General features: G+C 45.1%; 2 protein-coding genes and 1 long non-coding RNA gene across 4 annotated transcripts; 2 read left to right on the top strand and 1 right to left on the bottom strand.

Annotated features, from left to right (window-relative positions):
* Positions 1–946: 946 nt before the first annotated feature.
* Positions 947–4,317, top strand: LOC310684529 (adenosine receptor A1-like). Of its 2 annotated transcripts, XM_083455833.1 has the most exons (3): positions 947–1,061; positions 1,566–2,024; positions 3,294–4,317. In XM_083455833.1, the coding sequence occupies exons 2-3, from the start codon at positions 1,699–1,701 to the stop codon at positions 4,030–4,032; spliced, it is 1,065 nt and encodes a 354-aa protein (XP_083311959.1). In that variant the 5' UTR covers positions 947–1,061; positions 1,566–1,698; the 3' UTR covers positions 4,033–4,317. The 2 variants fall into 2 exon arrangements, with proteins under 2 accessions (XP_083311959.1, XP_083311958.1); XM_083455832.1 differs by having other exon boundaries at positions 947–2,024.
* Positions 4,318–6,029: 1,712 nt separating this feature from the next.
* LOC310684089 lies at positions 6,030–7,210 on the bottom strand. The gene is made up of 2 exons (XR_014514683.1): positions 6,963–7,210; positions 6,030–6,737 (listed from the first exon to the last, which is right to left on the bottom strand). It is a non-coding gene; the product is annotated as an uncharacterized lncRNA (long non-coding RNA).
* A 1,839-nt stretch (positions 7,211–9,049) lies between these two features.
* Positions 9,050–19,302, top strand: RPS19 (ribosomal protein S19). Its single transcript, XM_083456365.1, has 6 exons — positions 9,050–10,245; positions 10,307–10,684; positions 14,219–14,319; positions 16,603–16,786; positions 17,517–17,571; positions 19,236–19,302. Exons 2-6 carry the CDS (start codon positions 10,614–10,616, stop codon positions 19,260–19,262), a joined length of 438 nt encoding a protein of 145 aa, XP_083312491.1. The 5' UTR covers positions 9,050–10,245; positions 10,307–10,613; the 3' UTR covers positions 19,263–19,302.
* The last annotated feature ends 5,708 nt before the right edge of the window (positions 19,303–25,010 follow it).

Genomic DNA, 25,010 nt, shown 5'->3' with positions numbered 1-25,010 from the left:
TGGTCCTGTAGGTACGAGGGTCCTAGGCCATATAGGGCTTTAAAGGTTAAAACCAGCACCTTAAACCTCATCCTGTACTCCACCGGGAGCCAGTGCAGCTGGTATAGCACTGGGTGAATGTGATCCCACAGCAGGGACCCTGTAAGAAGTCTTGCCACGGCATTCTGCACCCGCTGGAGTTTCTGGGTCAGTTTCAAGGGCAGCCCCACGTAGAGTGAGTTACAATAATCAAGCCTGGAGGTGACCGTCGCGTGGATCACAGTGGCGAGATCAAGGCAAGAGAGGAAAGGGACCAACTGCTTAGCATGGCGGAGATGGGAAAATGCTGCCTTTGTTGTAGCTGTAACCTGCACCTCCATAGAAAGGGAGGCGTCAAAGATTACACCCCACAACCAGGATGGTGGGATCTTTGTGGAAATGCAATTGGTGGGGAGGGTGACAAAAGCCAGGAAAAGTTAATGGGAAGGAGTTCAGTGGCAGAGCTTCTGACTTGCATGCAGAAGACCCCTGGTTCAATTTTCTCACCTGAAACCCCGGAGAGCCACAGCAAGTCAGTGCAGGGAATACTAAGTTAGCCGGACCAAAGGTCTGACTTTATAGAAGGCAGCTTCCTAGGTTCCTAATTCCTAATCAGGAACAATTCCCACAACTGAGACAGTGTAGTGCAATACGTAACCTGGGGCCTGAGAGATCAGGATTCAGATCCCCATTTGGCCACAAAGCTCACCAGGCGACCTTGGGCCAGTCATCGTAATCGCTACGTAACCTACCTCACAGGGTTGGTGTGAGGATAAAACATGAGAAAGGGGAGAAGCATGTCTCCTTGCAGTTACGGTGTGATATATAAAATAAATAATAAACTATCTCTTATTATTATTATTATGCACACACACGCACAGAGTGCTGGTTGGGGAACGTAAACATACATAAATATGTGTGTGTGTCTGTGTGAATGAACACATGAAATCCAAAAGCTAAGAGCCATCTGCGAGGACGGGAGACTCCACTCTATATCTCCCATAGGACACATTTGAAATGTGGATGCCTGGAGCTTTGGACTTGTGGGTATTCTAAATTCTAAAAGAGATAGCTCAGTCGGTAGAGCGTGAGCCTCTTAATCTCAGGGTTGTGGGTTTGAGCCCCCCATTGGGCAAAAGGATTCCTGCATTGTAGGGGGTTGGACTCGATGACCCTTATGGTCCCTTCCAACTCTACCGTGCTGTGATGCTATGAGAAGCTCTGATAATTCCCATCTGTAATACATTTGTGTGTGTGTGGTTTGTATTGCCACTGCTTCCACACATCCCATTTCATTTAAGCTCTCGCATTGATTGTCTTACCTCAGAGACGTGCTTCCCTAATCCACGAGCATTAAATGATCCACATAAAAAGCCATATTGTGCCTGGGCTGATCTGATCTGTTTGCTAGCAGAACACTCAGCAAACAGAGACAGGTTCAGATTATCGATAGCAGGGCAGAGCTGGGACTGCCACATAAGGGAAGGATGTGTCATAAGACACACAGAGAACGATGTCTGAACGTGGATCCTTGATGTTCCATGTAGATCAAAGAGAAGAAACTGTCCCATGCCTGGTTCCTGGTGGGAACCATTCTGCTGAAGGAGGACCTTCCTTTGCAGAGACAACAGAATTACTGTGCTGTCCGGTGAAAGGCCGTTTACAATAACAACAACCTTCATGGACATGTATTTTGGTTTCGTCGTTCTTGAGGGGGTCCTGGCAGTGGCCATTATCTCCATCAACCTGCTGGTTTGTGCCACTGTCTACCTGCACAAGGAGCTGAGATGCATCACCAACTACCTGATTGTGTGCCTGGCAGTGGCCGACCTTGGTGTGGGAGCCCTGGCCATCCCCTTCTCAATGGTACTCAGCATGGAGTATGTCCTCTGTTTCTACACGTGCCTCTTCCTCACTTGCTTCCCACTGGTCACCACCCAGTTCTCCATCCTCCTCCTGCTGGTCATTGCCATCAATGCCCACCTGAAGATCAAGCTGCCCAACAGGTAAGCCAAAGGCTCTTCCTTCAGCATCCAGCCTGTGAAACTGAGTGAGCGCATGTGAGCCAGCAACATCTATGCACATGACCAACTCCTTAGGGGTTCTGCAAATGCTGGTGCATCATTTATGCTAGTGGTTCCCAACCTTTTTTCTTCCATGGACCATTTGAAAATCGCTGATGGTTCTGGTGGACCACTCAAATGATTTTTCTGCCAGTTGTAGCAATGACAACGTATTGTGCTCGGTGCTATCTGCTTTGTAATTGCGTTTTTATTGCTACTTTCATTTCTCATTTTGTATTTTACTGTGTTACCATTTGCATTGCATAGAATTCCACTTGTAACAATAAAACGCAAGAAATAAAAGCAGCAGTAAAAATACAGTTCAAAATCGATATGAGAATATATAATTATTTCATTTCATAAAATTTATACACGACTTGACTGTAGAAAGAAAACCCTCAAAGCAGTTTACAAAAAGATAAGAACAGTAAAATCAAGAAAAAATTACAGCCGTACTTTAAAAAAGACAAAAGTAAAAATACTAAAACAGGTTAAAATTACCCTGACTTTCTAAGCATCTGGGTAGTAAAGGTAAAGGTACCCCTGCCCGTACGGGCCAGTCTTGACAGACTCTAGGGTTGTGCGCCCATCTCACTCAAAGAGGCCGGGGGCCAGCGCTGTCCGAAGACACTTCCGGGTCACGTGGCCAGCGTGACATCGCTGCTCTGGCGAGCCAGAGCCGCACACGGAAACGCCATTTACCTTCCCGCTAGTAAGCGGTCCCTATTTATCTACTTCCACCCGAGAGTGCTTTCGAACTGCTAGGTTGGCAGGCGCTGGGACCGAACAACGGGAGCGCACCCCGCCGCGGGGATTCGAACCGCCGACCTTTTGATCGGCAAGCCCTAGGCGCTGAGGCTTTAACCCACAGCGCCACCCGCGTCCCACAAGCATCTGGGTAGCCTTGTCTAAAGAATGTTTTTAGACGATGTGATTAGTGTTGGGTTGAAATAAACGACAGACGAGTGACAAGTGTCATATGGGAGGCATCCACCAAGCATGTCTCGGGGAGTCCCTTTTATTGAGTATTACAGCATTGCCACATATGTGCTTGTTGCTGATTGGTTAACACAAATCATATGCAAGGGTTGCATCAGATTAGAGTAGCAATGGAAGAGCTACTAATGGAGGCAACACTTGTTTGTTGACCGTAGACAAATGACACCTGACTCCATAGTCACATGACACTCACAAGGATTATTTTCTGGACAGCTACGCCGCGCACGTGAAGAAGGGAGGGATGGTGATCATTGTGATCTTCTGCTGGCTGCTGTCTCTGCTGATAGGTCTCTCACCAATGATGGGCTGGAACCGCTTCCAGCACTATGTGGAGACCAGCAACAAGACGCTACCTTTCAGCTTCCCCTCTGAGAGGACGGCCTTCGTCATCATCGCCCGCGACCTGCCTTACGGAGGCTTCCTCTCCAAGGTCTATCCACGCCAAGAGAACCTCAGCTACTCTGAGATCCACAGCGGACACCTGGGCCTCTGTTCCTTCACCTCCATTTTCAGCCCCGAGTACGTGGTCTATTTGAACTTCCTGATCTGCACCCTGCTGCCCTTGGCCGCCATGTTGGGCATCTATGCTGACCTCTTCCGGGTAGTCCGCGGCCACTTCCAGTCCCAGGCTCCTTGGCCAGGCAAGAAAAGGGAGTTGCAGATGGCCCGCACCCTCTTTCTCTTGGTGGGCGTCTTTTGCATTTGCTGGATCCCGCTGCATGTCATTTACTGTGTCCAGCTATTGTGCCCCGACTGCCAGCGCTATGAGTCACTGAACCGCCTGGCTGTGTTGCTCTCCCACCTGAATTCCTTGGCCAACCCACTAGTTTATGCCCTGAGGAAGAAAGACTTTGGGCTAGCCCTCCGATCTGTATTCCTCCACCGTGTTCTGCACTGGCCCAGGCTGAAGGCCTGCTTTTGTCCCAACCCCAAAGTCCACCCCCAGGCCTGAAGGAGGACAGAGAGCCACTCCTTCTAATAGCAGACTAAGGTGCTGAGTGCCGACAACAACAGAGCCAAAAACAGGTCCAATGAGGGCGGGTTCACGTTACCCTTTGCAAAGGTGTTCCCACCTTGGCTAGAGACAAATTGGGAATGGCTTCAAGGACTTACAGCATGCCTGGATAGCTAAGTCGGTTAGAGTGTGGTGCTGATAATGCCAAGGTTGCAGGTTTGATCCCCGTATGGGATAGACAAGTACAGACAAGTACCTATTCCTACTTTGCAGGAGGATGGACTAAATCAGGGGTCAGCAACCCGCGGCTCCGGAGCCGCATGTGGCTCTTTTACACCTTTGCCGCGGCTCCGGGGCAGATACTAGCGAGGGGGGAGGAGCATTGTGTGCACTGACACTCCCCACTGTTTTAAATGTCGCAATGGTTTTGCGGCTCCCAGTTTTTTTTCCTTCGGTCCAAGTGGCTCTTTTTGTCTTAAAGGTTGCAGACCCCTGGACTAGATGATTCACAGGGTCCCTTCAAACTCTACAATTCTATGATTCTATGACTCCAGTGGTGTGAAGCTGGTTTGAGAAACAACGCAGCCAACAGCAGCCTTTTATAACGAAGTACAGTCCCAGTGGTCATTTCTCCTCTGGTCACTGCTATGGGTACACGATTTGACTGTGAAGCACCATGGTGCATCTGCAGCAGCACAACTGGATGCCTTCATCTGCCCCAGCTGCAACAAAACATGTCACTCCTGCATCGGCCTCTACAGCCAGAGTAGGCACTGCAAACGTCAAAGAGTTTGACCAAAGATGAACTCCTCCATTGTTTCCCCAAGTCCGATAGATGCCAAACAACAGGATACATAGGCATTTGGGATCCAGGTTCTGCCATGACAAGATTAAAAATCCAGCACGAACTGCACAGTAATTGTTAGTATGTAGGCAGCCTGAGAAACAGGAGGCGAGCTATTTATATGCTCAGGGGAACTCTTTTGAGGTTTTACAGAATGACTTTTTTTTGCTAAAAGCAAACAAGCAAACCACCACCAACAATCTGGGCAAAAAACTCCAAAACCAGCCCAATGTGGACTAGACTTAATCAGTAGCCACAATATGTTGAATGCCGGGCATGGGAGAGATTCGGTTCAGTTTGCATTTATAGGCAAACCTACCGAATTTGCATTTTCTGTGCACTGAAGCAGCTGTCCTTTGAAATCTGCACTTCTCGGAGTTTGCAGTTCTCCAGCCCAGCGATGTGTACAAAAATGTATATGCCAGGGTACAGTGTGCATAAAAATGTATATTGCAAAAAATGTATTATGTAAGGGAATTGCTTTAGAAAAATGTCTTTGCTGGGCAAAATTGCATCCAGAGATGTGTGTATTAGGAGAAATTCACATTAAATTGCTGTCGATTTTCATGAAGACGTAAATATAGAGAGGAGACTGATGTGGAAATGTGGAGAACTGATTCTTAAAGAGTGGAAAAGTGAGAAACCGAAATTGCCAGATTCACCAGTTACTTGTTGAATGCCAATTGGAAAGAAAAATGGAAAAGCACCATGTGCATGTGTGTATGCAATGCCCTAGGTCCCAGGATTTTTTGCGGTCTGTGCTTTAACTGTGCAGTGTGTATGCAGCCAGTATGCAGCCTGGGGGAATGTGGGACAGTCCACACAGCTCTAACCACTGACCACCCTTCAGCATTTGCCCCCTGAAGCGGTTGCTACACTCTGCCTCCCTGGTAGGGCCAGCTCTACCCACCAATCACCATCCATAACTACGTCCCTGCCTGTCCCCTTGGTCCAATCTACACCACTGCCCAAGAGGAGAGGGCAAGGCAAGGTTGAGGTTCTTCCTCCTTCTTTGTTTCCTTCGAGAGCAGGAAAGCAGGAGGAGCAGGGCCAGAGGGCACTGGGAATTGACCGTGAGGTCCTTCCTGTGTGGCAGACCTGACAATGCCCAGCAGCGATGCTGCCTCTGAATAAGCCAATGAAGACATGACTTTAATAAGAGCCTTTAATTAGGGTGAAGCTGAAAGAATTTTTGTCAGGTGCAGCTTGTCAAACCAGAGTGGGGAAAGCTGGTGCCTGGTGAAATTTCCTCTTCTGTGTGATGTGAACATTTAAAGGCACAAGAGGAGCCCAATTCTCCTTTGTCCCTCGCCTCCCTCCCTTTGTGCGTCTCCTCTACCTTTGGGCACCATCAGCTAAGTGCAATTGAGAGAGGCCCACTTAAGACAGCAATAGGAAAATCGCTTCCACCCACAAAGCAATTATTGAAAATGAGGGAGCTGAACTGCAGAGAGCTATTGAATATTGCGGCATTAAAGCACATAATGGACATCAGGAACTGTCGATAAACCCATTATTTAAACAAAGACTGTGGCTCGGCCCTCGGTATTTTTAGAACCTTAAATTAAGCTAATGAAATTGATTCTGTTTAAAACTCGGCGCAATAAACCTCACTTTTTATCTATGGAGGTAAAATAGTCAAGAAGGAAAAGAACCATGGAAAATTTGGAAGGAGCAGGTATGGTTTCAATTATTGACTGTTGGTTCTCGTGATGCCCAGGGTGCTTCTGCAATCTCCAGTCCACAAATAATTTCAGTCCAGGGTTATCCGTGTGTGATAAAGTTCTCTTCATGAGAATTGCCACCTCTTTTATTATTATTATTATTAATATTAATATTATCAGCAGCAGCAGCAAGTCTATGTGTCTCTTGGAGCTATGACACAGGCATAAATCACATTTGTGTGGCAAGCTTCAAAATTAATTGCCACCTGTTGCTGCTATCAAATATTAAAAACGGTGCCCCTTTCCTCATGGAAATGAAGGCAGTTGATAGGGAAACTGTAGCTCAGCCCAGATTGAGCAATGTGCAATTCCTCTGCCAGGGGATAATTTAATATGCCTTTTAAGCAATGTAACGAGACTGGAGTTGTAATGGGGTATAAAAAAACAAATGGAACTGGCCAGTCTTATTTTCTTGTGGTCTTGCCTGTATTTTGAGGGGACCTGTGCTGATCCAAAACATTTTGCTACCTGGAGTAGAGCCCAAGTGCCCTTTCCCTCTGGAAAAAGAGGTACCATAACTCACAATGAACACTTCCCTCGTTCTCTTGGAATGGCAACCTGAGAGTTGTTGGAACTTAATTCTGGCGAGTTCCAGCTGGGGGGGTGGGGGGGAGAAGCAGCCCTGGTACTACATAAATCATAGAATCATAGAACAGTAGAGTTGAGAGGGACCCTGAGAACCATCTACTTCAATTCCCTGCAGTGCAGGAATACACTGCTGCCCATACACGGATCAAACTTGCAATCTTCGTGTTATCAGCACCATGCCCTAACCAACTGAGCTATCCAGGCTGAAGCATGTTGCTTCTCCCTGCTGTATGGTAGGGCTGGCCCTGGATTGGACCAGATTAAGGGGGGCATAAATTCTCTATTTAAATGTCTGTCCAGTTTAAAGAACAATAAGGGAAAGCAGTGGCCTTGAAGTTGTTCATCAACTGCAGATGAAAAGAAGACTGACTAGGTAGAAGCTAGTCAGACTAGACTAGGTAAAAGCCTATGCAGATGCTCAAATTTCCTCTAGCCTCTAAGGCCTGCAATTTCAAGAATCTTCTTTAAAAATGAATGCATTGCCGTAATTGAAAAGGAAAGGTCAGGAGAACCAAATCTCTTCAGAACATTTGGAGATTATTTGAAATGTGTACAACAGACATTCCAAAAGCTTTTGTGCCTTTCGTAATTTGTAGTCCAAAAGTCCAAGAAGGTGCCAGAGTAATAAATGTATTGTCACTCAAGAGAGTTGTATATGGTGGTGTAGTACAGGCAGACCACAGGAAAACCGAATTAATTCTTTGCATCAGTCTTCACTGCAAAGGTTGCACACACACAAATGCTTGACTACTTTTTTTCCTGGAAGAATGTCTGAAGAAGTCAAATACAGGTAACAAAGAGATGAAGCAGCATGGTTAATGAAGAGAGTAAAAATTAGCAACTTGCTGGGTTTGGATGACACATAGCCAAGAATCCCATAAAAGTGTCAAATTTCCAACAAAACTATGTAAATTCCTTTCAGTCCTTTGGCAACACCATTTTTTAAAAAGCATCTGGAGAGAAGCAGAGAAATGAAGCAGAAAAACCCATTATGCCTAACCTGCCTAAGCAAATTGGTAGATAGCACTATTAAAGCCAGAACTATTAAATATATAGGCAAAGAAGTATAGCTGAATAAAAAGCTGTATATTTTCTGCAACGGGAAGGCGATGCAAGAATTCTTTAAGAGTACGTAAGTCACCTGGCACACGTTTTGAACGGGGTTCCAAGGTTGTTTTGGCAGTTGTAACGGTAGTTTTTATTACTTCCCTAGCAACCAGGTTAACAAAGAAGCTTGTGAGCACCTTAAAAACTTCGGCTAATATATTAATATTGTGGACAGAAGATTTCAAAACACTTTTAGCTTGTTCTGGAAATACCAATATTAAAAAATTCGCCTTATTTCGTCTGTTGTTATAATTGTTTATCTTTATTTATTTTAGCTTATAATGTATACAAACTTTATCCTCCCAAAAAAAATCTCAACAAATTTATATAAGTATTATTATTAATAATAAAAGCAATAACCTGTGTCACCTGCAAACCTGTTTCCTCTATAAAGCACCAATCAACGCTCAAGTCAAAAGAAAAAGTGAGATTCTAACACCCCTCCACCCACCAAATTACTCACGAGGCGAACGACGGAGACTGGGCTAGACCAACATCCGCCCTTTTGTGGGCGAAGTACAAAACCCTTCCGCAGCTTCCGCTTCCGCCGCTGAGGTGTGTGAGCGGGGGTTTAGAACTAAAAGGCGGCGCTATGCCCCTCCCGCGTGCCGCGGTGATTGGGCGCCCCAAGTCTCGCGGCCCACTATTGGCTTACAGAACCTCGCGACGCCCGGAGCCCTTGTGAGTAGCGGGTGGGTAACCCCTCTCGTTCTCTTTTTTTCCTGGAGCGCAGCGGGCAGGAGCACGGTGAGCGGCCTCGGGGAGCGTGGTGGGTAGGCCTGGGTCCTCTCGGGGAAGGGCGTTCGGCGCGCCCGAAGGCTGGCGGCCCAGTCTCCCGCCGCCCCTGGTCCGCCTGGCCTGGCGTCCCCCGTCCCGCTGGGCCAAGAGCGTGTGGACGGGGATGCTCTTCCAGGGGGTGGCGGGGAGCCGGCTTCCATGTCTCATGAGGCGGAAGAGGAGAGGCGGGGGCCTAGCTTGCGCTAAAAGCCCCGTGTTCTGGTTACCAAAGCCATAATAAAGTATACATTCCCCCGCCCCCCCCCCAAATCGCCACGTCAACTTTAAAATGTGCTTTGGGCACAAGGCGAAGAAAATTTATGTATTATTACTTGCGATAACAAGTAATTTTCCAAATTGCGCGTCAAGTTTAAAATGTGCTTTGCTTTATTCCCTTGGGCACAAGGAAAAAAAGTTCATTTCCAAAACTTAAGACAGGCTAAAAGAAATGCATGGTGAAATAGTGTGTATGGTTTCTTAGAATTCGTTCGCTCTGTTTTCAGTGGAGCCTACTCCTAAGTAAAGTTTTGCACAGGACTGCAGCCGCCTTGTTTAATTCTCTGTACGTTTACTTGAAAGTAAAGCCTGCTGTTATAAAGTTAGTTAAAAGGTTTTTGTTCCCCATTGATCCACACCTATGGAAGAGATATCAAAAATAAAAATGGGCCTAAGTTGGAGAGGATTTAAAAGGGGAGAATGTAATTGTTATTACCCTGATTCGTAAAAATGCTTCGTAAATGGCGAACGAGCCTTAAACTAGAATATACATTGGGCAGGAAACCTGTAGGCATTTCAAAACTAGGAATAGAAATGTTCTCCCTGCTGCAGCCTTCATCCATTTTAAACAAAAGTAAAATAAATAAAATAGGCATTATTGTTGATAATAAAGTTGTCATTGGGTTATATGGTGTGCTGCAGAGTAAAATGCACAAAGCACCTTGGCCTAAATATGTATAAATACTTCAGTAAGTATGAACCACCAACCATATTCTAAGATGCAGCTCAGAATTTGATAGACATGGTGCAAATGGAAAAGAATGTGAAGGAAATGCAAGTGTAGGAGCAGATGCAGATTGATGGGGCTTGATGGATATTGCTGTGATAACCTATAGCTCTTGAATTCCTGACCTGTAGCAGAGGTTAGAAAATACTTCTCTTGCAGTCCCTAACGTAACTAACAGTTAGGGCCAAGTGTCCCCCCCCCCCCAGGAGGAAAGTAAGCTCCTTGCAGCCTTCTCTGGCTGGTGGATGGGGCCAGGTTTGTTGTGATTTTTGCCATAATGTTCTTCCTGGGAGGCAGCCTTCCATTGGTCCTTGGGATGGCTCCAGAGATCAAAATGTGCCTCCCTTCAGCTCTGGATAAACTTCCTAAAGGTGAGGACTTCAGCTAGGGTTTCCCTCCCCCCAACCTCAAAAGCTTGCCATGAATTTGCTTGGTCTTAATATTTCCCAACTTTGTGTACTGGGAGTTTTTTCCTTCTGAACTTGCATTAATGGGTACTGGTCTTCGCTGCTTCCCCCACCCCTCTGTTCTGTAGATGCCTGGAGTAACTGTAAAGGACGTGAACCAGCAGGAATTTGTGAGGGCGCTTGCAGCCTTCCTCAAAAAGTAAGTTGCCTGAAAAATGAATTGGTCCCATGGATTTGATAAGGGGATTAACTGCACTTGTTAGTTAAAAAGAAAGGGAGCACAGTCTACCTGCCCTCTTCTGCTAATTGCTTTGTGTATGTGTGTATGTCTTTACTGTTCTAAGAGTGCAACACTGAGCCAAACATAAGGAAATGCTCCCTTTGGTGTAGTGATGGCTCATCTAATGAAAAAGCTACTTAGGTGCAGCTAGTTGTGCCAAAATGAGAATTACAAATAAGAACTCAAAGCCATTGAAAGCTTTGCAGTGTGGATAGATGGTATCTTGTGGACAGCTGGGGTTCCTGATTTCAGCAAATATCCCTTTAGTAACAGGACATTTGTTTTGAGGTTTATACATTCATGAGTCTTGGCAGACACAATGCTTGAAGTGTGTATGTGATAAGGGAGTTCCTCCCTCCATAAAACTAAACTTTAAAAAATAAACAGTGGCTTCCCCTTTGATCAGTGATATCCTTTTATCTGATCAGGTTTTAGTCAATCTAATTATAGTCTTAAGCATGCCTTGTGGGATCTGTAAGTGGAGGTGCAGTTGTCCAGGCCATCTTTTGTTCTGAGCACAGATGCATCATTTGCCTCGTTCCTGGGTGTGACTGTAGATCCAGCTGTTCATCACTTAGTTGTATCTGACTGTCTTTTCTTCACAAGGTAGAGAGTATGTGTTAGTTTTTAGATAGTTTTAAGGTAGATTGTGCTTTGCTTTGGCAGTCTTGTGGCAACAAACAAGTTGGATGATAAACTTTCAAATAAATAGAAGAAAAGCAGGGATAAAACAGAGACACTAATGGGACAAAGGCTAAACTTGCTCTTTGTTCCTCCAAACTTCAGATCCAGGGTGGGTGTTGTCTTCTCTTGATTTTGTTCATGGTAGCAGCCTGTGCACTTGGAGGTACTAGAACTCAAATGGAACCATTAAGAACAGACTCTGTTCTCATCCATTTCTCATCTGCCTAGCCCTGCCCTGGGTTCTGTTTTATGGTCGCAGCTTTATTTTTATTATTCTGTTTGTTTATAACCTGCCTTTTTCATGATTGGATTCAAGGTAGTTTACAGATAAAAACAATAACTCTTTAAAACATAGAAAAACCAATAATTAAAAATAGAATTAAACATTGATATAATTGAAACTATATACAACATATATAAAATCTGTTTAAAACATACCAGAAATTACAATAAAAGCAGCACAGCACCAGCCCACCCTTTCATTAAAAGCAGTTAATTCCCGAAGGACCGTTGGAATTGTTGACAGCAAGGAGGGAGCCAGCCTAGCTTCTCTAGGGAGGGAGTTCCAAAGTCAGAGCAGCCACCGAGAAGGCCTTGTCCTGCATCCCCACCAAGCATGCCTGAGATTGTGGCGGGAAAGAAAGAAGAGCCTTCCCAAAAGATCTCAAAACCCAGGCAGGTTCACATGAGGGAATATTGTCTTTCAGGTACTTTGGACATAAGCTATGTGGGGCTTTACAGGAGATAACCAGCACTTTGAATTGTGCCCAGAAACAGACCAATAACCAATGGAGTTGTTCCTAGTACAGTGGTACCTCAGGTTAAGTACTTACTTCGTTCCGGAGGTCCGTTCTTAACCTGAAGCACCACTCTAGCTAGTGGGGCCTCCTGCTGCCGAAGCACGATTTCTGTTCTCATCCTGAAGCAAAGTTCTTAACCCAAGGTACCACTGTATAGCCAGTCTCATAACCAGCCCTGGTCAACAATCTAGCTTCAGCTCTTAGAGCCAATGGACAATTCTGAGCACTTTTCAAAGGCAGCCCCACATAGAGTGTGTTACAGTAATCCAGATTACTGTAAACCCTGAAACCAGATTGGTACGGATGTAGATAGTCATCTCCAGAAACTAACTGAAGCTGAGATTCCACCACATACTCTAGTAGCTTGCCCCAAAATAGGATATTGGAGGCTGGCCAGTAATTATCTGGTAAAGTGGGATTCAGGGAGGACTTTTTCAATAGAGTCACTATAACCACTGCCTTCAGCCAGTCTGTTGTTGGCCCTTTTGATGAGCCAGATAGGGCAAAGATCTAGCATGTGGTAGCTCTCACATTTCCAAGCTGTACGACTTGAAAAGGATCCATTAACACTGGACAAGCAGAAAGCCAAAGGACTTGTATCAGTTATAGCAGCCAAGTCAGGACAGACCTGAGCAATTTTGTCAGCGAAGTGCTGAACAAAATAGTTCACAGTGGGCCAAAGTGTGAGAGACCTCTGACCACTCAAAACAGCTCCACTGGATGGCTCTTTGCTGACACATAAAAAGGTCTTCAAAGAAGAGATTCTAGCCTGTGTTTGGTTGGGCTTATTCCAAGTTTTCTGCCAATATCGGCCACGCATCTTCAAATACACTCAAACCAGGAGAGGGCACCTGGTCAGGGGGATGCAGTTGTGATAGACCACTGCAATTCTGCCCCCCCCCCCCGGCCTTGCTTGCTGCTGTATAAAGAATCCTGGTGGGCAGCTTCAGCTCATCAAGTCTCTTAATTCAAGCCTAATCAGCATTCTTTTGCAGGATCAAGTCCTGGGTAGCGGTTGTATCCCATTCACCGACCTGGCAGCGTGTAATGGAGCATCGATTAATTAGCTTTTATTTTTATATGGTTATGTTTGTAGGATGACGTTTTAGGGTCAGAACAGTCCTTTGAGGATTTGACTAAAGAATAGTGACTCGACTGGTTTCATAAGTGGTGGTTTCAAATACAAAAGCTATTGGCGCTGCCTTACAAGAGGCCTTTCTCCTTTTTTCACAACGGGAGAGAGTTCCTCCTTTGATTCAGGTGTGGGGAACATCCATAGCTCAGTGGTAGAGCATCTGTCTTGCATACAGAAGGTCCCTGGTTTAGACAGTTCTTTCTCTTTCATTCTTTCAGAGGTATGTTTTTTTTTAAGTTGCCCCATTCTTCAGCTAAAGAAGACTCTTAAAGTGGTTTTCACATCAGTAAAAACAAGACAGGACCCTGCCCTTAGGCTTACGAAAAAAACATGACACAAAAGGAAAGTTAATTGGGAGGGAGTGGGAAATATGCAAACTTAGGTACCAGTTATTTGTTACAAGGTCTACTAATAAGCAGCTGGGATTGAAACAAAAAAAAAAAGCCAAAAGTTGCTGGGCTGCTTGCTTGCATCGTTGGAGTGTCTCTGTCTCCCTTCTTTGCCACAGGTGGCAGGTGACGAGGGAGGAGGGACTGGACACCCCTCATCTCTTTTTGCCTCCCATTTGCTGCAGCTTGATGGAATTGCCCCAGTCAAGTGAAGTCTTAAGGCTGGAAGCTGTTCATGCAAGGATCTAGCAAATGATAGTTCAGTGAGGCATGGGTTTGAGCACTTGTCTTCTGGTGACAAGTAGGAGAAAGAGACTTACCTTTTATAATGTGAAAATACCATTGAGGTATGTGCTGCCTTTGGGCAAAAGTGATAGCTTGGCTGAAATAAAATTACTGCTGCTTATTTGTATGGTGATAACTGGTGTTTGAATTGTTCTTGCAGGTCAGGTAAACTGAAAGTACCTGAATGGGTGGACACAGTCAAGCTAGCCAAGCACAAGGAACTAGCTCCATATGATGAGAACTGGTTCTACACCAGAGCTGGTAAGGAACTGGGCAGATATAGTAACATGCAAATATGGTGCAACGTCTTACTTTTTAAGAACAAAGTTCATAATTGTTTTTAACAATCCATGATTGTCTGCATAAGTGTTGCGTTGCATATTGCATCAGTGTGACCAAGATAGATCCTGCCACTCAGATCTATTAAGGGCACCACTTTTGGAATGAGATTGTTGTAGGATAAGTGCAGTGCATTAACTCACTGGTTTGGCACCTGACAACTTCATGAAAATGAGATGCAAATTACGTTGATTATATACAGCTAATGGTAATGCTTGCCATTTATACAGCAAAATGTAAGTGCTTGAAGCGGTTCACGTACATTATTAGCAGCAGCATCAATGCACATGGTACTTTATAGGCATTTTATAAGTGAAAATGGGTCACTGCCTCCAAGGAGCTTACAATAAGAGGGATAACATGGAGAGTGAGACATGTAGGACAAAGAGTGGATATGAGCAGATACAGTTAACATGTGTAGCTTAGTGTCATTATCCCAATAATCCTTAAAATTCCTCATGCCTCTTTATCCAGCATAGTTGAAAATGCTTGAGTTTGGTGTGCAGTTAGGGGGAGTTTGGAGATGACAACTTCTTGGGGGATAGCTAGTGTTCTGCTCAAGGAAATGAGCCCTCTCGGCACCATAAAAGAAAACCATTTACTATTTTCATTGACAGGGCGAGTGTGTCTTCCCTGATGTAGACCATGAATAGTTAACTGTGTGCTTGTGATGGTGCATTATTAGCTCCCCTGTGCTAGCCACGCCTACTTAGATAGATGACACATTGGATAGACATTATGCAGCATTTACATGTTTCATTAAGAGCAAGTTACTGGGGTTCTAAAGACATGAATCAGTTGCTTGCTTTTACTTCTTTTTCCAGCTCTCCTGATCTTCTCAGGATTGTTACTAGAGGTCTTGCCACCTCACCGCACCCAATCTCTGTCAGTGCTGGGTGCTGAGGCAGTGCGATTTTTCACAGGCTCAAGTCATGTGCCTTTTGATTTGCTTGCCCATAGAAGGAGGAAGACGCAAACAAGTGTTGGTAGCCGGCCAAGCAATCTGTCTTGGTTTTCTTCCCGCTGCCCCCCAAGGCCCAAGATAGTTTTGTTCCTGACTTTAGGCAGCTCCTAGCAACAGTTGGAGAGCTTTAGAGTTGCTCTTTGTGGAGATCTTGCACTGTTCATTCACATGTCGCTAGAATGCCTTCTCAAATGCACACATCTGTTTGTATTCATGGTAAATAACGCAAACCAATTATCTATCTTTTCATGCCTCGCTTTCTAAATGCCCCTCCACTGTGGCGATGATTTACAGGGAAGCTCTAAAGTCCAATGTGCTTTTCTCTCGCAGCACTACCGCAGTGATGTCTATTAAGTGCCGTATTCCCAGATGTTGTCTTGCTGCTGTAACTGTTTTAGCGAAATGAAGGCTTGAGAGGTTGCCTTGCGGCAATATGGCCTTAGGCTGTGTCTGTTTTTGTCTGCTTGAACGGTGGCCTCAAAGGACAAAGCAGGTGGCTCTGTACAAAAGCAGCCATGGCGGTGAAAAGTGCTCTGCCCTCCGTGCTACATTCTGCACTACCCTGTTGTCCTGTTCTAGGTCTAAATTGGGGTTTTTACACCATTTCTTGTTCTCAAGTGATATTAACAGTATGGTGCTCTGTTGTTTCTCTGGAGTTGCCACACTGTTTGGCTAAGGTTCCTCCAGCTAGATGATCTTAGGCTGACAGCAATTGTGCTCATTAACAGTTCGCATGCTACTGTTGGCTACTTTTGTGTGGTTCCTTCCTTCTTTAACGGGAGTAATGCATTCAAGCATGCAGCCAACTTAGTGTGAGCTCAGAGACTTTGGCTTCTCATTCTGGAGATGTTCCCCAGCTGGAATTGGGAGTTCTCGGTTCGTATATCACACTGCTCAAATAAGTACACCAGCCTTCTTCAGATCAGTGCCCTCCAGATACTTGGAGCTAGAAACCTGTTTCAGCTCCAGCCAGCACAGCTGATGGTTAGGAATGGTGGAAGACTTTCTCGGTGACATCACCAGGTTTGAGAAGCGTGGAGTACCCTATTCCTGTGAGTAAAAACATGAGTGGTGTGCAAGGCAACCTTTTGAACCAGGAGGGTTTTTATCAGTCAGTGTATAGAAAACTTACTTTGCGGCTGTATCTGGTGTAGGAAGACAAAGACAAAATGTTTTGATTGAAATAAACAGGAAGAAGAGTCAGGAAGTGATGTGTTGTTTGTGTTTTGGTTTGTTTGCAGCATCCACAGCTCGCCATCTGTATCTCCGTGGTGGTGCCGGAGTCGGCTCCATGACCAAGATCTACGGGGGCCGCCAGCGCAACGGCGTAATGCCCAGCCACTTCAGCAGAGGCTCCAAGAGCGTTGCTAGGAGAGTGCTGCAGGCTTTAGAAGGGCTCAAAATGGTGGAGAAAGACCAAGATGGGTGAGTCTCGGTACCAAAAGGACGCAGAGAACTTGTGCGACTCGGTAGCCCAAGAATTGCACCTATAAGGGAGAAAACTGCTGCAGGGTATCATGGCCGCCTGCCCCACTTGCAAAAACTTCAGGTTGTACTCAACACATTTTTACTTGGAGTAGGATCTCTGAAATCAACAAGCCTAACCACGTCATGTCCATTGACTTCAGTGGGTCTACTTTGAGTAGGAGTATAATTGCCTACAACCCATAACATGCCACAGCTGACAACATGCAGAGATCCGTTCATCAGAACTTGCTTATATTATTCATGATGGCTGCATAGAGCCTTCATGTTCAGAGGCAGTGTTATCACTCAGTATTAGTTGCGTGGGAAAACAGCAGAAGGTGGCCATGACCTTTGGTGCCCTATGATTTGGCCATCAGGAAGACTCTGACTAACCATGGATCAGAATTGCTGGACTAGGTGCACCCTTGGTTCAAGGAGAAGTTCACTAAAGGTTCCATCGATCCATACTTTCATGCGTGGATTAGTTATGTGCTACATTGCCTATTGGAAGGTGCTGAAGCCTAGTATATTTATGTGGGGCATTTAGGGCTATGGGGTGAGGTTGTACACGTTCCTTGAAAAAGATCATAAATCTGCTAGGTGATGGTAACTAGGGCAGAGAATTGCCCACAGTAGCGACAGAATTGCCTTTCTAAAAATGCTGATACTGGTCACTGCTTTCTTTCAGAGGTCGCAAACTTACTCCTCAGGGGCAACGAGATCTGGACAGGATTGCAGGACAGGTAACCTTTTTTTCACATGAATCATTTCTACAAGAGTAGCCGTGTTATTCTGTTGCAGCAACACCAAGGAAAAGCCTTGTGGCACCATAAAGCATTCTTGTAAATAGCTCCCTGCCTGCAAGCCGTTAGAATTCTATTCAGGGAGCCAACCTGGACATTTTTTTAAAGTCCCACCCCCCCTTTTCAAGGCACAGAAAAATAATCTGTTCAACGTGGGCAGACTAGATTGTGTAAAAATTTGCAGATCACTTAATTTTGTAGAGTACTTTTGCAAAGGTGCCTGTTGCATAAGTTTTATTTAAAATATTTTAGGGTTGCTTTTTGGCATATGCCTTTCCAATGTGGTTTTACAGTCAAACAATTAAGGAAAAGGAAAACAACAATACAAATTTTTAAATTCTGCTGTTGTTTAGGAAATCACATTCTGAAATAAATGCAAGAGGCTTTAAGATACTAGAAGCATCTTCTGTTTCTGCCACAAAAAACTGTTCTCGGTAGCAGGGTAGGAGAAGGAATGCTGGAAATGAATCATAATTCCCCCCCCCCCCCCCGTTGCTTTGGCTTGAAAGTCTTCCTATTACTTAAAGAATTGCACTATCTTACTTGAAATGCTTCACAACGAAAGGAAAATTGAACAGAGAGTGAGTGAGTTAGGATCAACAACTTGTGAGATCATTTCAAGAAAAGTTCTGCTGTGGCATAAAGCGAATCCCTAGCAGCCTGTGTCGCTTCAAAACTCATTAGAAAGAGCTGTGTTGTGTAGATCTCCGCAGCTTTAGATTTGTTCCTTAAAAATTTACTTGATAATCTCTCCCCAATAAAACTCTTTTTAACAGCCCCAGTGCCATCAGATAAAGTGCCTGAATGATGTTGCATTAACTAGCTCTCTGTTGACATTTACAATGTACTGTGGATGAATTATTCCTCGCAAACGGTTGCCTTTACAAATACATAGAAGTTATTAAGTGCAGCATGTCCAAGCAAGTACCAGAATGAAAAATCACACAGAGTTGATAGATGTCTCTCATTTCTAGCGGTTGAGCTAGACTGTGAATCTGAGTATCTTGAAATTTTCCCTTATCGGTTCTTTCAAAATTACAGCGCTCCATAGAAAAAAGAGCACGTTGAAGGAACTCCAGTTCAGCTGCTAGTTAGCCGAGTTCAGTTGGTGACTGAATTTATCGTTATATAATTCTGAAGGGGCAAGCCTTGTGTTCTGTAAGGAGGCATGGATTTCTCATCCAGAAGCTGTGGGTGAAGTAGACCAAAATGCCAGCTCCTCCTGGGCTGTTTTATGTGCCATCTGTATAAACTGTCAGTGTTCAGGCCAATGGATTATGCCTTTCTTCATAGAATTGTAAAGTTTGAAGGGGTCCCAGTGGTCATTTAGCCCAACCCGCTGCACTCCGCAGACATGACAGGAAGCATGTCATGGTGCTATGTAACATTGAGTTGTGCCTTTTCCCCTGCCAAAGATCAGCAGCATTCCCACCTTGGTGTTTTCCAGATGTTTTGGAGCATAACTCCATCATCCCTGCCATTGACAGTGCTGGCTGTGGCTGATGGGAGTTGCAGTCCAAAACATGTGCAGAAAGTTGGACTAAATGTAAGCCTTGCATGGTTTCCCCACCAAAATGCAGACCTTTTTCTCTCTTCTTTTCTAGGTGGCAGCTGCAAACAAGAAACATTAAAGTGAATTGCAGTTCAGAAATAAAGTCCTTTATTTACTGATGTTGCGTGTGTTTTTCTGAAGGCTTCACTTCTCCCACCTTACTCCCTGCGCACCCTCCAGTCTTTTTTGTAGTATCTGAATCTTGACCACATAAACTGCCTACCATTTCATAACATAAACCACCATTTCAAACCTTTCTTCGAAACAATGAGGACTAAAATCTTCAGGACGAAAATGTCATACCAGCTGCAAATATCCCCGCTTACATGGGCAGCTGCAGCTATATGTAAAAAATTTATATGCAAGTGTGGATATAATTACTGCCTTTTAAAAAAGCACTGCCTCCCTGAGAAATACTCTGTGCTCAAGCACAGTTCATTCAGATTAGGGATGCAGTCTTTAATTGCTAGATTAATAAACTAAAGCTCTTGCTGTTGTGGGTCAATTTTAATTGGTGAGAGCAAACTTTAATTTGTTAGAGCTGCTAGTAAGGGCACACTCTTATTTTATTTATTTTTTAAGCTATTTTGGTTCCAAGGTAGAAAAAATATTAAAAGATGGCCTTTCTGAAAGTTCTTATACATATCCTTCAATAGTAAGCTTTTGGTGATTTGAAAATAAAAATTTAATTGGTTAGAAAGCAGAAGATTCTGTAATCAGTTCACAACCCTCTGATTTGCATCTTGTGTGTTCCATATGGAAAACTTATGCTTGTTTGATGAAAACAGTTGCCAAATTTTATTAAATTGGGTACCTTTGCCCTGCCTTTCCAGTGCAGTTTTTTATTGGATTAAACCCCTCATCAGAAAATGAATTCGCTTTTGCCACTGTTCTTACACTCGCTGCTGACAACTCGCTTTTAGGTCTTGACTGACCGTTTGACATTCTGGTAGGTGTTGGAACTGAGATGTTAATTTTAGCTTGTGATGCCCTTGCCCCAGACTTCCCTGATGGCAAACTGCTTAAATGTGAGAAATTTACTCAATGAGAGCTATAGGCAACACAAATATTCTGTGGCCTGGTGTTAATTTGGAGAATATGGCGGTTGGATATGAACTTGATTTGAAATAAAAAGTTAACTGGGAGAGTGGTGTATTTCTCTCTTTACCTCTGCTTCCTGGTCTTTATATTCCCGCTGCAATTCTGGGGTGGATAAGAAGAGCCAGCTGGATCAGGCCAGTGGCCCATCTAGTTTGACATCTCTAACAGTTGACTTTGGGAAATCAGCAAGCAGGATTCGAGAAGGAGCGCTCCTGCAGTTTCCAGTAACTTGTTCAGAAGCGTTACTTTCTCCACCTAGAGACAGCATAACCATCATAGTTAGTACCCATTGATAGCTTCCATGAATTTGTCCAGCCCTCTCTCAAAGCCATCCAATTTGGTGACCATCACTGCCTCCTGTGGGAGCAGTGTTAAATGTGGGAGCAGTGTGGGAGAGTTAAATTCCAGAATTTAACTTGCGTAAATAAAGTACTTTTACGTGTTTCAACATTCCATCTTTATTTTTTTATGCAACCCTCAAATCTGTTCCTTTAAAAAAATATAAAACAACACTTGGAGACTGCATGAGTTGTGGGTTAGCCCCAAGGGCTTTTTCCTCCCTGAAGTTTATGAATGATTTAAAACCTGGGAATTTGGAATAAAACTGCCACCTCAGCCTTAACTGTGACTTTGACGGTGGCGCTGAAGCCCAAGAGTGTTTCTCTGCAGCTTGATGCTAATGTACACTTCTGGAATGCCTCTCAGGAGCTCAGCACTTTACAAACTCAATTAAGAATTTGCGCCACTCCTGGGAAAATGGGGGGTATCTCAAGCTGCTGTGCAGTGGAGATGAGGACATTTGGCATAATCTGATAGTGTACACAAAACTTGCCTGTGTAAGCCATTGTATCTCGGTGAATCAACACACCAGGAAAACACAAACTTTAAATCTGTTTTTATTGCGCTGCCAACTCCCACCTCCAAATTGGAGCTGTATTTGCAGCACCTGCCTCACTGATGATGTTCAGATGATGTGTTACATTCTAAGGTTGGCATCCTGGGTGCTGTATGTAGGAATCATAGCCACTGCTAGTTCTGGAATTTACATTTTTGTACATGTGTTTTTGCATGATATAAAGGTAAAGGTACCCCTGCCCATACAGGCCAGTCTTGACAGACTCTAGGGTTGTGCGCCCATCTCACTCAAGAGGCCGGGGGCCAGCGCTGTCCAGAGACACTTCTGGGTCACGTGGCCAGCGTGACATCGCTGCTCTGGCGAGCCAGAGCTGCACACGGAAACGCCGTTTACCTTCCCGCTAGTAAGCGGTCCCTATTTATCTACTTGCACCTGGGGGTGCTTTCGAACTGCTAGGTTGGCATGATATAGACATACACAAATCTAGTGGCATCCAGTGCAGGTTTCTTCCTAACATTTAAACCTTGTCTTCAAGAGACTTTCGATGAGAGCAGATAGACAAAACTGCTAGCTCAGTTGGTACAGCATGAGACTCAATCTCAGGGTTGTGAGTTTGAGCCCCACTCTGGAGGGACGTGGGTGGTGCTGTGGGTTAAACCACAGAGCCTAAGACTTGCTGATCAGAAGGTCCGCAGTTTGAATACCCACGACGGGGTGAGCTCCCGTTGCTCAGTCCCTGCTCCTGCCAACCTAGCAGTTCGAAAGCGCGTCAAAGTGCAAGTAGATAAATAGGTACTGCTCTGACGGGAAGGTAAACAGCATTTCTGTGCGCTGCTCTGGTTCGCCAGAAGCGGCTTAGTCATGCTGGCCACATGACTCGGAAACTGTACACTGCCTCCCTTGGCCAATAAAGCGAGAGGAGCGTCGCAACTTCAGAGTCGGTCACGACTCGACCTAATGGTCAGGGGTCCCTTTACCTGCATTGCAGATTTCTGCGTTGCAGGGGGTTGGACTAGATCCTCGTGGTCCCTTCCAGCTCTAGAATTCTGTGATTCTACTTTGAGATTGCTGTACCAAAGGAGAGCAGACTTTGGCTCTGCCATTAGCCTGTTGACACAAATTCTACTGGATTGTGTGTGTTTGTGTGCGGTTAATTCATTGCTGAAATTACCTCCAGTGTTGGAAGAAATTAGCCTCTGAGTGCCAGTTTTGGGGAAACTCGAGCGGGGAGAGTGCTCTTGTGCTCAGCTCCTGCTTTTGACCTTTCTATAGGCATCTGGGCGGCCCCTGTGAAAACAGGATACTCTGCTAGATGGGCTGTTGGCCTAATCTAGCCTTCTTAGGTTCTTCTTAAATTTGTTGTGACATAAACTCTCATACAGCCTACTTCACTGAATGTTGCAGGTTGACAGGTGTGTGAGTGTATGTAAAACGCACGTGTGGGTATAGAGAAACTGTTGTGAAGTGTGGGGACAAAAGGTTGTCAAAGGTAAGTTCTTGAATTTCACGGTGTCTTGGTCCGGCTTAATTCCCCTCCCTTCTACGTTTCTGCCTGTCTATTCGAAATAATTCAAGCATCAGACAAAACGAGTGCTAGCCCACAAAAGCTCGTGTGTTACAGGGCAATGCTATATGTTGGCTGAGAAACGAGCCCTGTTTATAGAATTGCAGTCATGGGTAAGTTTATAGAATTGCAGTCTTAGTTTTAAAGGGCTGTGTGTTTGTCGTCTTGAATAGGGGACACGTGCCGGGATTGCCAACTCTTCCACTGTCCTTGCTTCTCTGCCTTTCAAAAGCCTGTAATGCAGGAATGAAACGGGTGAAACCTATCCAGTCTTTACTGGGGCGAAAAGCTCCACAGAAGAGGCAGGGGCTTAGACACGCCTGATCAGCCCCACGGGGTGCTTACCGATTAATATGTGCCTAGAGGTAGCATGAGTGGAATAAGAAAGTGGCAGCGTAAGCTATAATTCTGCATAAATGCAAATTAAATAATAGATATCTAGGCTACCTTAATAGCCTCTAGAGTGCAAGAACCATATGCCACAGGGCTGACGTTAGATGTTGGTGGCATAGGCCTCTATTCCCGTCGGGCTGTTTTCCTGCTATACTTTTCTCCTTTCTGCACGTAATTCAGCCTGCTGCTGATTTTTCTTCTCATTTCTCTTCCAAGCCAGGCCACTGAGGTTTTCATATGGGCGGAGGGCAGTGTTGGGAAATGGCTGCTTCGGTCCCCCTTGGCAAAAAAAGGGCACACTGTGTCAAAGGGGCAGAACAGCCTGTTCTCCCTTTGGCACCAGTGTAGCTTTTGCAGTAAAAAGCATCTTGGAAATCCTGTCAGAGGAGGAGGAAGGAGGCGTTCTGGGGGTGTTAGGAGGAGTTTGTCATTTGTTGCTGTCAAGGACTGCCAAAGGTAGATGTTGATCCCTGACATAAGCTAATGAGTTGAGCTCCTGGGGAGCCAGAGTTTAGGCACCCCCTGGTTTAAAGGCGTCTCTCGTCAATGCAGGTTGGGATCCATGAAAAATTGGCTCTCAGTGGCCAGGACAAGACTTGCCTGTTAAACGCTGAGCGGGAAAGTGTGGCGATGTTTGTGCAGGGGACTGAGCGGAAATCGTGTGGAACGGGTTTTTAATATGCTGCAGTCTCTCTCCAGCCGTCTTTTGAGAGGCCCTTCTGGAAATAATTAGAGCTGCTAAGAATTGTTAATTCAATATACGTAACAGCGGGGGCCTGATGGGCCTCCCCCCACCCCACCTGTCGCTCCTTTGCCACCCATAAAGAGGCATTAAAATGGGGGAGATTTACAGCCTTCAGCGGAGAGGAGCGTTGCAAATTTTTAAATGGCGCCTTCGACATGCGACAGGCAACGAAGTAATGCGTTTCTGATAGTGGCGCTGATCTGGAAGCGGGATTTGAAAGGGACGCAGCAGCTGTTGTTTACAGCTGCTCAGCTTGAGTGGAGGGGGCTGAGATTTATCACTTGGGGAAGCAGAATAGTTTGGAGGGGGCCTGATGCCTTCAGTCAGTCATTTTTGGATGTTTCCTTTTAATGGCACCCTATAGCTCTGGGATGGGCCCTCATTTGCCAGAGCAGAGAGCTCTTGCTCCCCCCCCCCCCAGCTGAAATCATTATTAAAGCTGGAGATAAGGGAGAAGAGGGAATATATCTTCATCAACAAGGCAGGGTTATGATTCATCCTAGAGTTGGAGCCAACATCAGCACACGGCCCGGCGTGATTGAGTAAACAACTCTGATGATGTTTCCAGCATCATTACAATTTCATTGGGATTAGTTTGGTTTAAATATCAGTGTACTGAGGATGGGGGCGCATTTCAAATGAGTGGATATTCATGCTGAACAGGCACCCATTCAAAATCCAAAGCAGCTCCTTGGAATTTGCATCTTGAAGAGATTCTAACGTTTGCCTTTGTCGAAATTTGGGATGCCGCTACCGATGAGGGCGAACAGCACGGCCCTCCTCAAATGAAGTATGGCTTTCAAAATTGAATATCCCTCACCTCAGCCACAACGCTTGTTTTCTGAATTTGATTTTTTTCCTTGTGTGTTCAAAGCCAAAATTAGCAATTCTCTAACTTAAACATTTCAGATGTCGTTGACATTTAATTAAGAGCGAGTGTGACACATGTAGGGTTGGCAGAAGCTGAGCTCTGGAAGGGATGATGGATCTTGGAGAAGACTTTGTGTGCTGGTGTGGGGCCTGGCATTATCCACGAGGTGGCACTCAAGTGAATGCATTTCAGGCTAATTTCCTAGGCAAGGGAGATGTTGTGACAGGGCCTTTTCTTTTCTCTTTTAAAGGGCAATAGATTTAAGGAGGGAAGCCTCACTGAGGGGTGTTAGGTAGT

Source organism: Podarcis tiliguerta (genome assembly GCF_965153285.1).
Source record: "Podarcis tiliguerta genome assembly, chromosome: 8".
Taxonomy (NCBI): domain Eukaryota; kingdom Metazoa; phylum Chordata; class Lepidosauria; order Squamata; family Lacertidae; genus Podarcis; species Podarcis tiliguerta.
Note: the sequence above shows the minus strand (reverse complement) of the source record. Positions and strands in the feature narration are given on the sequence as shown.

Excerpts from the sequence above, each read along its gene's own strand:
- LOC310684529 (XM_083455833.1), top strand. The coding sequence starts at position 1,699 with ATGGACATGTATTTTGGTTTCGTCGTTCTTGAGGGGGTCCTGGCAGTG. Across the intron at positions 2,025-3,293 it reads AAGATCAAGCTGCCCAACAG|CTACGCCGCGCACGTGAAGA; the intron begins GTAAGCCAAAGG and ends TTTTCTGGACAG.
- RPS19 (XM_083456365.1), top strand. The coding sequence starts at position 10,614 with ATGCCTGGAGTAACTGTAAAGGACGTGAACCAGCAGGAATTTGTGAGG. Across the intron at positions 10,685-14,218 it reads CTTGCAGCCTTCCTCAAAAA|GTCAGGTAAACTGAAAGTAC; the intron begins GTAAGTTGCCTG and ends TTGTTCTTGCAG. Across the intron at positions 17,572-19,235 it reads TGGACAGGATTGCAGGACAG|GTGGCAGCTGCAAACAAGAA; the intron begins GTAACCTTTTTT and ends CTTCTTTTCTAG.